The sequence below is a fragment of the Trachurus trachurus genome, assembly GCF_905171665.1.
Source record: "Trachurus trachurus genome assembly, chromosome: 5".
NCBI lineage: Eukaryota > Metazoa > Chordata > Actinopteri > Carangiformes > Carangidae > Trachurus > Trachurus trachurus.
The window spans coordinates 1590619-1605785 of NC_139896.1; the positions used below are offsets into that span (position 1 = coordinate 1590619).

Here is a 15167-nt window from a genome sequence, read left to right on the forward strand (position 1 = left end):
GTTCTAAAAACAAGTTAATTTTTAGGTGATGAGTCTTATTTTAAGTAAAAAGAGTTTAGTTTTGACTAGAAATTAGATATTTTGACAAGAAATAAGACAAATATTCTTGGAAAGATTTTGAGTTTTTGCAGTGCATGTGTGTGTGTGTGTGTGTGTGTGTGTGTGTGTGTGTGTGTGTGTGTGTGTGTGTGTGTGTGTGTGTGTGTGTGTGTGTGTGTGTGGTACCTCGTCTGGACGGCCCTCTGCGTCCCTCAGGGCCAGGTAAGGCTTCTTCTTGACCCGGTTCAGATCTTCGTGCAGCCCGTCCAGGAGGAAGGCCAGCAGCTCCTGGGAATCCTGCTGCTGGTAGCCGGAAAACTGGGGGGCGAAGCGTCCCACCTGGGTCTGGACACGAAAACATTGGTTTTATTATCTATTAACTCTGCCGGTTGCTTTAAGTTCATGACTCTCAAACTTTTTACATCAAGGACCCTAAATTGACACAAATTAGACCACGGACCCCCATTGGACAACATTTTGAAGCAAATACCAGAAATACACAAACATTTGTTCTGAGACTGAAAAACATTACTTTTTTAGTCAATGTTTACGTGAATTTGTGGAAATATTGTAGAGAAATTTCTGGAAAAAAGTGGTACAATTTCTCATTCCTAGAGTCTTCTAAAGTGGTAAAAATTTTCCCGCCAAATATTTTTTTATTCTAGAAAAAAGTGGTAAAATTAATTTAAAAAAGTAAAAAAAAATCCCCAATTTTTTTTTTAGTTCTAGAAAAAAGTGGTAAAAATTAAAAAAATAAATAAATAAAAAAAGTAAAAAATGTTCCCCCTTTTTTTTTTTTAATTCTAGAAAAAAGTGGTAAAAAAAAAAACAAAAGTAAAAAATGTTCCCCCCTTTTTTTTTTAAATCTAGAAAAAAATGGTAAAAATTTCTAAAAAGATTTTAAAAAATTTCTAAAAAGATAAAAAAAAAAAAATGTAAAAAAAAAGTGAAAAATTTTCTAAAAGAAACTGTTAAGAATTTCTCAAAAAGTTAAGAAAACATTCTAGAAAGAGTGGTAAAACTTCAAAAAAAAATGTAAAAAAAAAAAAATACAAAAAAGTGGTAAAAATGTATCCAAAAAAAAATTCTAGGAGAAAGTGGTAAAATTTCAAGAAAAAGTTGAACCCTCTGCACAATATAAAACATCTCTGTCTGCACTACACCATCTTTTGCCCAATTTTACCCACGATTCACAGTCAAGTCTAGTTCTGCTCCAGTTGGCTACAGACTTAAATCTGTTGGTGTGTGAGGCAAAGATGTGTAATCCCCAGTCGTCATAAAAAATCTGCTGCAGCCAGCCGGCCAGTGTGTGAAGGCTACTCCAAGTCTTTTCTAAATCTGTAATGACTGTGAAAGACACACTTATCCCAAAAAAATAATAATTCTAGAAAAAAGTGGTAAATAAAAAAAAATTAAAAAAGTAAAAAAAAAAGTCTCAATTTTTTTTTATTCTAGAAAAAAAAGGTGAAAAAAAAAATCTTCCCTATTTTTTTTTTCCTAGAAAAAAGTGGTACAATTTCTAAAATAAAATAAAAAAGTTAAACATGTTCTAAAAGGAACTGGTAAAATTTCTCAAAAAGTTAAGAAAACATTCTAGAAAGAGTGATCAAACTTAAAAAGAAAAAAATTTACAAAAAAGTGGTAAAAATCTATCAATAAAAAGTAAAAAAAAAAAAACATTCTAGAAGAAAGTGGTAAAATTTCAGGAAAAAGTTGCAGACAAGCGTTGTGTTTGAGGTATTGTCAGGTGTGTTGTTGCTGTGAACAGTAAAAGCCAAACCCACCAGTCAGAGGTTAGAGTAGTGGACTCACCTTGAAGGTGTAAAAGCCACCAGTCAGAAGAAGTAGAGTGGACTCACCTTGAAGGTGTAAAAGCCACCAGTCAGAAGAAGTAGAGTGGACTCACCTTGAAGGTGTAAAAGCCACCAGTCAGAGGTTAGAGTAGTGGACTGACCTTGAAGGTGCGCGGGGCCACGTAGCTGCTGCGGCTCAGCCACATCTGCTTCACCAGGTCGGCGTAGGCCTCGGCGATCTCGCCGCGCATCCCCAGAGGGTTCTCTCTGTTGATCTCTGCCTCGTACTGGTCGTTGAGGAAGTACTCTGTGAGTGAAGACGCGTTACTCAGGCACTGGAGGAGGAGGAGGAGGAGGAGGGAGAGAGGACAGGTGTTGTTGGTCCTGTGATGTGATGCAGACAGATAAAACCATGACGACTGTTTCCTGTGTGCAGAGCGGCGGTGTTGGTACCTGCAGGGCAGAGTTCATGAAGCAGGTGTTGCCCAGGTTGCTGAGGCCACAGAGGCCGGGCTGCGACTGGGACTCTCTGTAGTTGTAGGAGGAGCTGTACGAGTTGTAGCCTCCCAATCTGTAGGAAACACAACAGTCTGTTAATGTGGAGCTGCTGCAACAACACACTTCACACAGTCAGACGGGGTCACACACAATGTGTCATTAAAGGACAATTCTGGGCAAATTCAACTCGAGGCTGTATGTTCCTAACATTTTAGGTCTAAAAGAAGGAATCTGAAGATTTTCAGTTTAATGTCTCCTGTTTTGCGGTAGTTATGGTCTGTCCCCGCGTCGCCACGGCAGCGATGAATGGGAGCGGATTGAAGTTGTGCTGCTGAGGCTGTTTCTATCCCTCAAAGCCACAGACAGCGTCAGATGGAGACTCAAACATGCAGCCAGAAGTTTATTTACTTCAACAAGCCGACATGTTTGTAAAACTAGATCTAATTCAAAGTCTGGCGGAGTCGAGACCCAAGTTGCTGCTCGGTGTGTTCAGGTGCAGTGGGAAGCTCCCGTTTGTGTCATAAACACAGGAATATCAACTCTGGACTTGCTTCAAGTAATAAAAACTTCTCGGCACATGTTTGAGTCGCCATCTGAGGAAAAAAATGTACACTTCAAGCAAGTCAAGAGTTGATATTCCTGTGTTTATGACACAAACGGGAGTTTTCCCACTGCACCTGAACACACCGAGCGTCAACTTGGGTCTCGACTCCGCCAGACTGCATCCGCTCCCATTCATTGTTGCCGTGGCGATGCGGGGACAGACACAACTACCGCAAAACAGGAGCAATTAAACTGAACATCTTCAGATTCCTTCTTTTAGACCTAAAATGTTAGGAACATACAGCCCTGAGTTGAATTTGCCCGGAATTATCCTTTAACATGCACACACCATCGTTACACACCGACCTGTCACTGTCAGCCTCTGATATTTCCTGCTCCTGTCACCAGCGACACTCGTGATCTAATTTGAAAAACTTCACACGCACTAATGCAAATCCTGAGCTGCCGTCGTCCCCGACAGGACGGCCATGGAACGAGCTCTAACGTGCAAATGAGGTCCAACATGTCACCGTCTATTCAGCAGAAACTAATCTCTGTGCTGCCGTTTCATTCTGCCGCTCTGCTGGAGTCAAACCTCCTTCTTGACCTTCAGACCCGTTACAAACCCCGGTCACTCAGCACCGACCGACTCCCTGCAGCTTCATCCACCATCAGAACCGACAGACACCTCGATCAACGGGGCCTGTACCTCGATCTGAGTCCAGAGCTTCTTCTATCAAGGTCTGACATCACTAGCTGGGTTTATACATTGAGCCAGATATTCAGATTAGAATCAGTTTAGAGTCTAAACTGAATGAAAATGCTCCAAATCAACAGCTCAATCAGAATAAACAGAACTAACCCTGACTTCATGTAAACGTCGTCTGGTTCTGTTCTTTCTGCTCCGTGTTGATATAAATGCGTAGTGACGTTTCTTCACTTGTCAATGTTTGAATGAAAGAGTCAAAACTATGAACAACTACTGATCTGATCAGACCACAGATCTGATCTGGGATCACACTGCAAAAACTCAAAATCTTACCAAGAATATTTGTCTTATTTCTAGTCAAAACAAATGTCATTATACCTAAAATAAGTATATTTATACATATACCTACATAGTTATACATAGAAAGCAGCTTGTTTTTAGACACTTTTTACTTCTTTCAAGCCTATTTTCACTTGAAATAAGTAGAAAAATCTGATAGTGGAGCAAGTTTTTTTTTCTTCTTACAAGCATAAAAAACTTGTTTTCACTGGCAGATTTTTCTACTTATTTCAAGTGAAAATTAGTTTGAAACAAGTGAAAATGATCTAAAAACAAGTAAATTTTTAGGTGATGAGTCTTATTTTAAGTGAAAAGAGATTAGTTTTGACTAGAAATGAGACATTTTGACAAGAAATGAGACAAATATTCTTGGAAAGATTTAGAGTTTTTGCAGTGCAGTCGCAGGATGTTTGAATTTCTACAGTTCTCAATGGGCCTGAACATTAATTAACAAATATCTGACCAAACTGGACCTGCGGGTGTTGAAGCCCGGACTTGACGCAGCTCACTAACATTAACTCCTGAAATAAAACCCAGCCGGAGTCGGACAAAAGGAGAGGACAGCAACAAAACATCCATCAGAGCCTCAGCAAACGTATTTAAACTCTGTGCAGCCGTGCTCTTCACCAGAGGCACGAGGACTTGATGCTGTAATGAAGCTGCTTCATTGCATTTCCTCTCCATGAAATGAGATTTAAGCTGCACTCAGAGTTCATTTCTGTGTTCAGCAGGTAGCGGCCTGCTCTCAGAGAGTCGGTGCTGCAGCTTCAACAACGCAAACACAACACAACACACAGGACGGAGATTCACTAGGATTCACTAGTGCAGAGGTCTCCAACATGGGGTCGGTGACCCCTAGGGGGTCCGCAGGGGAACTGCAGGGGGTCAGGACAGTTTTGGTTGATTATACTTCTTTTTTGTTGTTGTTTTGTTGTCCTTCTGGGTCAAATTGGCTCAGTCTGGTCCTTTCCTCCATCCTTCTTTCCTTCCTTCCTTCCTTCCTTCCTTCCTTCCTTCCTTCCTTCTTTACACAGTCCTTTTTTCCTTCCTTCGTCCTTACTTCTTCCTTCCTTTTTGACCCAATTAACCCAATCTGCTCCCTACCTCCCTTCCTTCCCTTCCTTCTTTCCTTGAACAAATCTATTCCCTCCCTCCTCTTTCCTTCCCTTTTCCCTTCCTTCTTTCCACAATCCTTTTTCCCTCTCTGCCTTCCTTCCTTCCTCCCTTCTTTCCTTCCTTCCCTTCGTCCTTACTTCTTCCTTCCTTTTTGACCCAATCTGTTCCCTCCCTCCTTCTATCTTTCCTTCCTTTTTCCCTTCCTTCTTTCCCGTATGCAGCGGCTACAGTCCTCGCTGCAGCCGGCTGCAGATCGAATCCCAACTCCGGTGGCCCTTTGCTGCGTGTCATTCCCCCTCTCTCGCGATCCCCATTCCCTGTCTCTCTCAACTATAGGGCAAAAAGCCCCAAAAATATACTTAAAGCAGATATCAGCTTCACGGCCGTTTCGGCTAATGCTGCGTTCAAGGCAGGCTTTTGAAACCGTAAGTTACAGCTTCAAGTCACAACTACGACTTGGTAGCGTTCCAGGTAACCCGTAGCTCGTGTTTTTACCATCCTGTTGTCTGTGAAAGTTCCCTATAACGGCCACTCGTAACTTCCGACCCGTGAACTCGTACCAGATTGAACTGGTATGACTTCACAGGAAGGAAAAACACAAAGTACGAGTTTCTTTGAACGCACCATGAGTTAGCAGCCCCCGCCCTTGTCAGGCATCAATTGGTCCTCGTGCTACGTCACCACATTCACGCGCATCCCTTGGCTGCACACACAGCCCTTCATACCGTTCTCTCTCCTCATTGGATAACACTTGTATCCCAGAAGAAATGTTTTCTCCTCGGGTTACAGCAGAGCAGAGTGACGGAGAGACTCGTGTTCCGGTCGAAACACTCTATGTAAGTGATTGCTGACGGAAATTATGACTAATTAGGACTTATATTAACAAAAACATTTCACTGATATCTCCTTTAAAGTAAAAACATGTAATAATTTAATTTGATATTAATTCATTTAATAAAATAAATAAAAACTTCAATTTGACTCGCTTGTATACTTGATTATCATGCAAATTACACAAGGTCTGTTTATAAATGACATGGCCACTCTGCTCACTGTACCTTTAAAATAAAAACATGAATATATGAACCTGTGTAATGTTTGAGTTGCTCAGTATTGAACACAGGGTTTGTTAATATAATAGACTTTTTCATAATTATTTAAAGTAACATTGCAGAGTTTTTCGGCCTTAAAATAATGTTTCCAGACTCATTGCAATGGTAGAAAAATGGTTAATAGGATGAATGGTGCTGCTGCTTCAGCCTGAGCGGGGTCGCGTCGGCTGAAACTGCACTATGTAACTTCCCTGCACGGGTACGAATCACAAGTTCATAAGTTTCGTTTTCCCCCCCCAGACGATAGCGCTTCTCAACCAGATGGTGGAAGCACTGAGCTGAAACTCCGCAATGTTGCTTTAAATCCTGCTTCTTCCCTCCATTAGTGTGGAGGTCCTTGGCCTGAGAAACGTTGAAGACTGCTGCACTAGTATTAAACAGAAGAGGAGGAGGAAGAAGAGGAGGAAGAGGAGGAGGAGGAAGAGGAGGAATAAGTATAGTTGCCTGTTTCCAGATGAGGTGGTGTTGTTGAGTGAGTATCCGGGGCTACAGCTGCTGTCTCCGTTAGCTACTGTTGACGAGATGCTGGCCGACGAGTTGGAGGAGAGTTTCGGGGAGGTAGTGAAATTTCTAGACGGGGTGGTGCTAGATCTGGTGACCAGAGGGAAAAGGGACAGTTTCACTAATTAACAACTACAAATGTTAACGATGATTTCTGTTTATCCAAACGCTGTAACAAGTGCATTATTCAACAACAACAAGAGGTATTTCTTACTTGGGGTGGGAAGCTTGTCTGGGCCACGTGCCGTCCTCGTTCTTACGTTCAATCACCAGCACCTGGAGGAGAATAAACCCAGTGAGAAACAAGCTGAAGATAAAAACAACATCACATATAAGGCTTCATAATGAACATGTATTAAATGCTGCATTCAGTCGTGACTTCATAGATGCAGCACTGACAATAAACTGTAGTATATTATGAAAATTCATTATGTCCGTATGAAATAATTAGTTTCCTTTTTTCTTTCTCAAGACAAAAGTTATGAGAAACTTCTTGTCTTGAAAAAGAAAAAGGGAGACTAATAAACGATAGTGTTAATTCATTTCATTAACAAAAATTATGACGATATATATTTGTCAACTACCTTTTTTTTAGACGAGACGATGGCGATACGGCACCGTCGACATGTTACATTAACTGTGACGACTACCAACATGTAATTTATTGTTAACACCGTCTTCAGTTCTATTTATTCAATGTTGTCATGTTGAGATGTGTATTTTAATCAGTCAGTGGTGTAAAAATGAAATAGCAAATCAGAACATTTCCCATGTCTAGATTTAGATATCTGCAGTTTTCATTGACTAAAACTAGAATAAAGTAGTAACTGTTTTGTTTGACTAATATTAGACTGAAATGCTCAGACTTTTAGTCGAATAAAACTTAACTAAATAAAGATTAAATAGGATCAAAAACTAACAAGGACATTTGACACAGGACTAAGACTAAATATAAAAACAGCTGCCAAAATTAACACTAATAGAATCACACTTGACATTGCCTGTACAACACCATCATAAACGTTAACCAGTTGATCTTTCTGGCACAGTCGCACCAAGAACTGCTCAGTATAATTGCTAGGGTTGGGCATTTCGAATAATTTTCTAACCGAGTATCCTAACCTTGTCGTACCCGGGTAACCGAATACTGTAATAAAAAATAAAATGAGTTCATGTCTGACACACAGCGTCGTCAGACAAAATATCAGGTGGATAATAAGAGTAGAGATGGAGTTAAAGATGCACATACGGGGCAGATGTGCATCTTTATGCCGCGGAATAAATGCACTGCATGCGCTCTGAGCGCTGAGCACATTTATGCCGCGGCTGCCTCGGAGGAGAAAACTTTTTTTTTTAAATCATTAGCGGTGCTTATGTATTAGTCCACACTACATGTTGGTGCCTTCGCTCCTCTCTGCCTCGCATCGTCTCAGGAAATAACTGGGAAGGTTTCAGAATGGTTGTAAACAACAGACTTGATGATCCTGTTGTCTCGGTTTACGCCGAGGGAACCACCACAGATTATTGTAAAAGGTTTGAAAGTCCGAGGCTCGATCCAAAAACGCTTTTACACAGCAGAAAATCACGTTGCTTGATCTGAAAATGTTTAACACGACAAAAAGCCGAACCACGGCATGATGATGTAGTTTGATCCGACTCTAGACTGTTGCTCCAACGTGCCGTTTTTTTAATCCTAGGTTAACCGGGTAATAAATTCATAACCGGATAGCAGATTGCCTACTCGGGTACCCGTGCACATCCCTACCATAAACGTTAACCAGTTGATCTATAAATAAAGTTATTATCTTTCTGGCACAGTCGCACCAAGAACTGCTCAGTATAATTGAAGCAGTTTATAATTGTTTTATTGCAGAGCTGAGCTGATTGCTCTGTGTTGCATTAGATGCTGTTCAACATCACTGAGTGAGTGTTGCATCTAATGCTCGATGAGAAGCGGTGCTGGGCTGTGTGTTCTTTCAAAGAAAAGAGGAAGACATGTTATCAGCGGTGTTGTGCAGCTGATTTGAATAATAAAGGTGTGGAGTCGAGTACCTGGCCCTGGAAGAGGCCGGCGTCCTGCACGGTGCTGTCCGGCTTGTTCAGCTGCTCGTACGTGTTGCTCATGTATTTGTTCCAGAGCCGAGTCTCCTTCTCTGATGGGATGTTGAACAGCGTCCTCATCTCCTTCTCTATAGTATCTGAGGAGAGAAGAGAAGAGTTCACAGACTTTATTATTATAAGTTCGGTTTATTCTTTAACAGTATTTTGTTTGAGAAAAGAGAATAGTTTATTTGTTTTTAATTTATTATTGTTAAGGCTGGCGACACATCGGATAAAGTCGCTCTTGACAAGGAAAAAAAAGTAGGGACCGGACCTGCCGAAAACACAATAACAACAAAAAACTGTCAGGACTTCCTGTATCTGGCCCTTCAAATTAAAAGCCCTATAGCCGTTCATACAGTTCTGTCATATTGATTTTGACTTAATTTTGACAAGACAGGGCTCCAAATGTTTTTTTTTCTCCTGTGACCAATCGACCAATGAGATCTTGGTCGGCTAATGTTTTTTTGACCAGTGCTTGGTCGACTATTTGGGGGAAGCCCTAGTAATAATTGTTTTTTTTTGTTATACATTGTTGTTATAATAAATAATCCAGTGTTTGCTACCTACTGCTTTGCTACTTCTTTTTTTAACCTTAATAAAATTAGAATTGAATCGAATCGTGTATCGAACCGTGGGTCAGAAATCGAGATACGAATCGAATCGTGACTTTGGTGTATTGTTACAGGCCTACTACTTTGCTGCTGCTTCTGGACACTGTGTATAGAAACTGTGCCAACTCTTGAGTCACGTTCAGGGCGACGCCTCACCTATAGTATCAGCTTTGCTGAAGTGACGTGTGACGACGTTCTCCATGTTATCATTCTCACACAGATTGAGCTCCAGCAGATAAACCTCCACCTTACAGTGCTTCACAAACATGCCGTGTTCAACCACCTGCAGAGGACAGAGAGGAGAGAGATGAGACACATCTTTAGAATAGAATAGAATAGAGAATACTTTATTCATCCCTAGCAGGGAAATTCAAATTAGGGTTAGGGTTTAACCCTCCCGTTGTCCTTCTGGGTCAAATTGACCCAAACTGTTCCCTTCCTCCATCATTCCTTCTTTCCTTCCATTCTGTCCACAACCCTTTTTCCGTTACTTCCTTCCTTCGTCCTTACTTCTTCTCCCTTCCTCTTTTGATCCAATTGACCTGATCCGTTCCCTCCATCTTTCTTTCCTTCCCTTTTCCCTTCTTCCTTCCTTGAACAAATCTGTTTCCTCCCTCCATCGTTTCTTCCCTTTTCCCTTCCTTCTTTCTACAATCCTTTCCCCTCCCTTCCTTCCTTCTTTCCCTGACACCTCGTCCTGACATACAGCGAGCAAGCGAAGCGGCAACGAAAACTCGCGCGAAGGTGTCCTGATAGGCAGCGTGACGATTTTGTCGTGAGTATATTCTATTGGTTCAGAATCCAAACCAATCAAATTATCGAGGGACGTAGCTACACAAACTTGCGGCGCTATTCTGAGATTCCTGGCATTTCCTGGTTGTTGTTTCTCACATCTTTGAGTGTTGTTTCCTCTCATATTCTCCTCTCTCTGATAACTAGCTTGTCAACAGGAAGCAGCGTGGACTTATCAACCAATAAGAAGTGTTTAGGGGCGGGACACCGCCGCCAAATGTCGTCCAGATAGAGACAACACCAGCGATAATTTCAGGGTTGAGCGACATCGCTGGACGGCGCGATGTCGCTTGTGGCGTCAGGACAGGCTGATTGAAAAGTAACGCATTCTAATCACTTTTCCTCGCTCGCTCGCGTCGCTGTTGCATCGCTGTCGCATCGCTGTATGTCAGGACGGGGTGTTAGTCCTTCTTTGAACGAATCTGTTCTCTTCATCCATCTTTCCTTCCTTTTTCCCTCCCTCCCTTCCCTTCGTCCTTACTTCTTCCTTCCTTTTTGACCCAATTGACCCAATCTGTTCCCTCCCTCCCTCCATCTATCTTTCCTTCCTTCTTTCCTCCCGTCTTTCCCTTCGTCCTTCCTGCCTTTGTTCCTTCCTTCTTTCCATTCGTCTTTCCTTCCTTGACCCAGTAGGACAACAGGAGGGTTAAAGGGATAGTTCACCCAAAATTGAAATTTCTACTCCCCCTCATGTGGACTAAGGGCTGGGAGAAGTTTCAGAGTCCTCCGTGGCTTCTCGAAGCTCCTCTTCCCAGGAAGAGGGAAGAGGAGCTTCGAGAAGCTTCGGACATTACATACGAGCAGCATGGAGGTATCTGGATGTTTTTTGGTGTGTCTTTTTGTTACGAAGACAGTTGGTATCCATTTGCAACCGTTATATGGACATGCACTGCTACGCCGAGACCCCCTGTAACTCAGAGAAGCCACGGAGGACTCTGAAACTTCTCCCAGCCCTTAGTCCACATGAGGGGGAGGAGATAATGAGTGAAATTTCAATTTTGGGTGAACTATGCCTTTAAGTCATCAGTTGAAATTTAGAGGTGAGAGGTGAAGTGTTTTACCTTCCTGACGATGGGCCTCTGCCCCTCCAGACAGCCGTACCAGCTGACCAGCTTGTTCCACGCCTCGGTCGGCACGAGGACGTAGTCCAGCTCATCTATAAGGTGCTCCTTCAGGGCTTGACTCTCCTGGTCTGTATGGAAAACAAAAATATATATAAAAAAGTTATTATCTACAGGCTGAAAAAAACGACTCTTTTAATCAAAAAAAGTAAGAAAAGTTTTACCTGAGAACAAGCCGGAGTTATCGATCGGTCCTGGGTAGAGACTTCGCTCTCCAACATTGTACATGTCCCAGCTGTCGAATCCCACATACTTCTTCCACTGTTTGAACCACCGGCTGTCTATTAGATACCTACAACACACATTCACAGGTTTTGGTTTGGTGACAGTCAGTCAATAACAAACATTTGACATTTCTATATGAAGAGTAATATTCCTGGTCGGTCAGCTGATTCATGCAGCAAGGACACAGGGAGTCAGAGGGAGGTGAAGTGCGGGGTTTGGGGACAGACACTGCAGCCTGCACCGGGCTTACACCAACCACCAGAACATTATGCAACAACAAACTGCCATGGCATTTGCAGATATAGTAACAGCAAGAGCTAGTTTGACTTAATCTCATCACAACTGAGGATCTCCTTTGGTTAATAGGCTTGTTAGCAAGTATACACACACACACACACATAGTAGGATGTGCAGCAGTCGGTCGGTCATGGGCCGGTGTGTTTATCAGAATCTATTTACTAACAGACTCAGATGACACATGTTTGTCTCAGTCAGAGAGAGACAGAGAGGCGGAGGAGCTGGTTTCTCCACCTACAACATCTGTAGGTCTCAGCAGGAACACCGGGGGGGTAGATTAATATTTAACTGCAGTGTACAGACACACTATATGTATATATACACACAGTTTCTGACTGTTATCAACTACAAATCCAGACCGGTCTTGGTCTTGACTCCACATCTTCAAGGTCTTGGTCTTGTCTCGGTCTCAGTCGAGCTGCAGTGACATCTTCGTCTTCTTTTTTTAAAACCACATATGTCTTTCTGTCACTCGCTAACTTTGGTTTATGTGATGTAAGTCAATAAGTTTAGGATAATTCAAATAGTTGTACTAAAGTATCTGCCTGGCAAAGGTCTTTCCCATCTTCAAAAATGGTAAAAAAGCACAACTTCTATAACTACCGACCAATTTCTCTGCTTCCTCAGTCAGTTCTCCAAACTACTTGATACACTCTTTGCTCACAGACTGGAGGATTTCATAGAAAAGCAACACCTTCTGTGTGACCAACAATACGGCTTTACAGCAACAATACGGCTTTACAGCAGATCGTTCAACTACTACAATGGCAGTCATGGAATTTGTGTAACCGTCTAAATGTCAACAGTGGGAGGAGACTTCAGCAGGTTCTGTCTGTGCTGTGTTCTTCTGTTCAATCCAAACTTTGTTTACATTAAATATGGTTTAGATTTTACATCAAATCGTATTTTCTTTGTAGCTGAGGAGGAATAATGTAAATATCAAGTCACATGATTATTATTATGAGGACTGGGACTGGAGACAGTGATGGACTTGGGAACGGTCTCGCATTGGTTCGGTCTCGGCCCCCTCAAAGTATTAGTCTTTGCGTTGTCTGGTCTTGGTCTTGGATTAGGTGGTCTTTCCTACAACACTAGTGATAGTATTAAATATATATTAACAGAGTTCTCTTAAACTCACCTGCCTCACCTGTCTCAGTTCTGTTTAATATGAACTGAAAGCCAGGCCTGGATGGAATGAAGGCAGATAACTCTGTAAATATATATATATATATTTATATGTACTAGGACAGAATGAAGCAAGATAACTCTGTATATATATATTTATAAGTGTATTTAATGGAACAGAATAAAGTCAGCTAACTCAGTAAATGTATATAGGCTACCTATATGTACAAGGACAGAATCCTAGTACATACATATATAAATATATATATTTACAGAGTTATCTGCCTTCGTTCTGTCCTAGTATAGTATACATTTACTGAGTTAGCTGACTTCATTCTGTCCCATTAAATACACATATAGATATATATTTACAGAGTTATCTTGCTTCATCCTAGTACATATACAGTATATATATTATATTTACAGAGTTATCAGCCTTCCTTCCATCCAGGCCTGGCTTTCAGTTCATATTAAACAGAACTGAAACCGGTTGCTACCAACTTAACAGGTCCAACAACTTCAGCTACATGATAGTTAGTTAGCATGTTAGCATGTTAGCTGACATGTCAGTACAGGCAGGCAGGCAGGTAACGCCACACAGCTTAATCAACTCCTGTCAACAGGCCCAGATCACTAATCTAATCTACCAGTGAGGGGAACATGGGCCTGTTCTACCGGACCAGGTCCAACAACAACACCACCAGCAGCAGTAACACCGGACAGCTGGAGCTAAGCTAGCCGCCACACAGAGCCACAGGACCGGCTTCAGCGGCTCCGAGCTGCGGCTTTAACGCGCTAGTCAGTCAGTCAGTTAGCCTCCTTATATCTACTATGTCTGGATGTTTCCGCCTAAACCTTCATAAATACATTAAATAGTTGTTAATTAAAAAAACAAAACACATAAGAGACATTTTTAAAAAGCTGCAGCACTGGAACTAGTCAAGTTAGCAACTCAGCATGCTAACTTGTTCAACATTATTAGCAGCCAGCAACCACGGTTAGGTTTCGTTTTCAACACACCACTGACTGTACTGGTGCCGTTAGCTTGTTGGCTAGCCGCTAGCATTGGCGTGTTAGCATTTCCTGTTAGCTTTAGCCTGTTAGCATTTCCTGATAGCTTCAGATTAGCTTTCGCACATTAAGCATTAGCACGTTAGCATTAGCATCTTAGCTTGTTAGCATTAGCATGTTAGCATTTCCGGTCCCTCGCTATGGGATAACGGTGGCTAACTGACGCTAGCTGCTAGCTGCTAGCTGCTGGAACACCCTGCTAGCGCTGCTGCTGAAACTAAACTGCTGCTTCTTCTGCTTCTTTCCTCTTCTCGTTCTTCTCTTCTTACCATTCGTCGCCCTTCCGTAGAGTAGTTTTTAGGAGTGAGCCGATGGTCTGTTTCTGACTCTCGGTTGACGGCGCTGGCATCTGTGCGGCTACCGGCTCCGAGTCGGAGTCTGCCGCGCCGCCCGACTCGGGTCCGCCTCCCTCGGCCATCATGCAGCGAATGAGCCGGTGTCGGGAGCGCGCCGCGGATGTGCCGCCGGTGTCGGGAGCGCGCAGCCGCGGAGGGAAGAGAGCAGAGAGAGGGAGACGCACGGGGACGAGCTTGCATGAGAGCGGCGGCGCTATTGCACAAATAGTTATGTACAAACATTCATGGCATACGTTTCTCAAAAAAAGGAACAGGTCAGTGCATGTGAGAACCCAGGGAAATAAAATTAAATAAAAAAACATATAGCCTATATACACATACACATGTGTATAAGATTTATAAAAATAAATAAACAAAGGCTATACGGCTTCTTTTGCAAATCATACTTATCAACTAGAAAAAAAAACTTCAGACATTTTGAGAGCAGGGGTGCAGATCCGATGACACACAAAAGTTTTTTTTTTGCCCGGCCATATGCAACTCATACCATGCTACCATAAATCACCTCCACAGAGGCTCGGAATATAATTCAGAAAGTCCTGCACAGGGAATCATTTACTGTGCTTACCTGTCTTGTTTATCGTATCACTGCTGTTATATTAGTAAATCATAATTTTAAGGGTCTCGGGTATGTAATGTCTACTCACCTCCCTCCGACCTTCCCAGATCCCCAATTCTTCTCCCCATCTTCCTATTCTCCCAGTGTATGGAACTTTATGCATGATTAAAGCAGAAGTAAGCGATCCGGTCGTTTTGGCTAATGCTGCGTTCCAGGCAGGCTTTTGAAACAGTAAATTACAGCTTCAAGTCACAACT

The 15167-nt window shown here is 42.2% G+C and overlaps 1 protein-coding gene across 1 annotated transcript in view; it reads right to left on the reverse strand.

Annotated features, from left to right (window-relative positions):
• usp4 (ubiquitin specific peptidase 4 (proto-oncogene)) overlaps nt 1-14416 on the reverse strand; it is a gene marked incomplete at its 5' end in the record, with an annotated part of 30235 nt that extends 15819 nt beyond the window's left edge. The window contains 10 exons of the mRNA XM_083972355.1: nt 226-384; nt 1994-2167; nt 2286-2403; nt 6594-6740; nt 6865-6926; nt 8703-8848; nt 9521-9647; nt 11218-11348; nt 11442-11569; nt 14265-14416. Of these exons, the coding sequence (XP_083828481.1) occupies nt 226-384; nt 1994-2167; nt 2286-2403; nt 6594-6740; nt 6865-6926; nt 8703-8848; nt 9521-9647; nt 11218-11348; nt 11442-11569; nt 14265-14416 (1344 nt within the window). The remainder of the gene's footprint in view (nt 1-225; nt 385-1993; nt 2168-2285; nt 2404-6593; nt 6741-6864; nt 6927-8702; nt 8849-9520; nt 9648-11217; nt 11349-11441; nt 11570-14264) is intronic.
• Between the last annotated feature and the right edge of the window lie 751 nt (nt 14417-15167).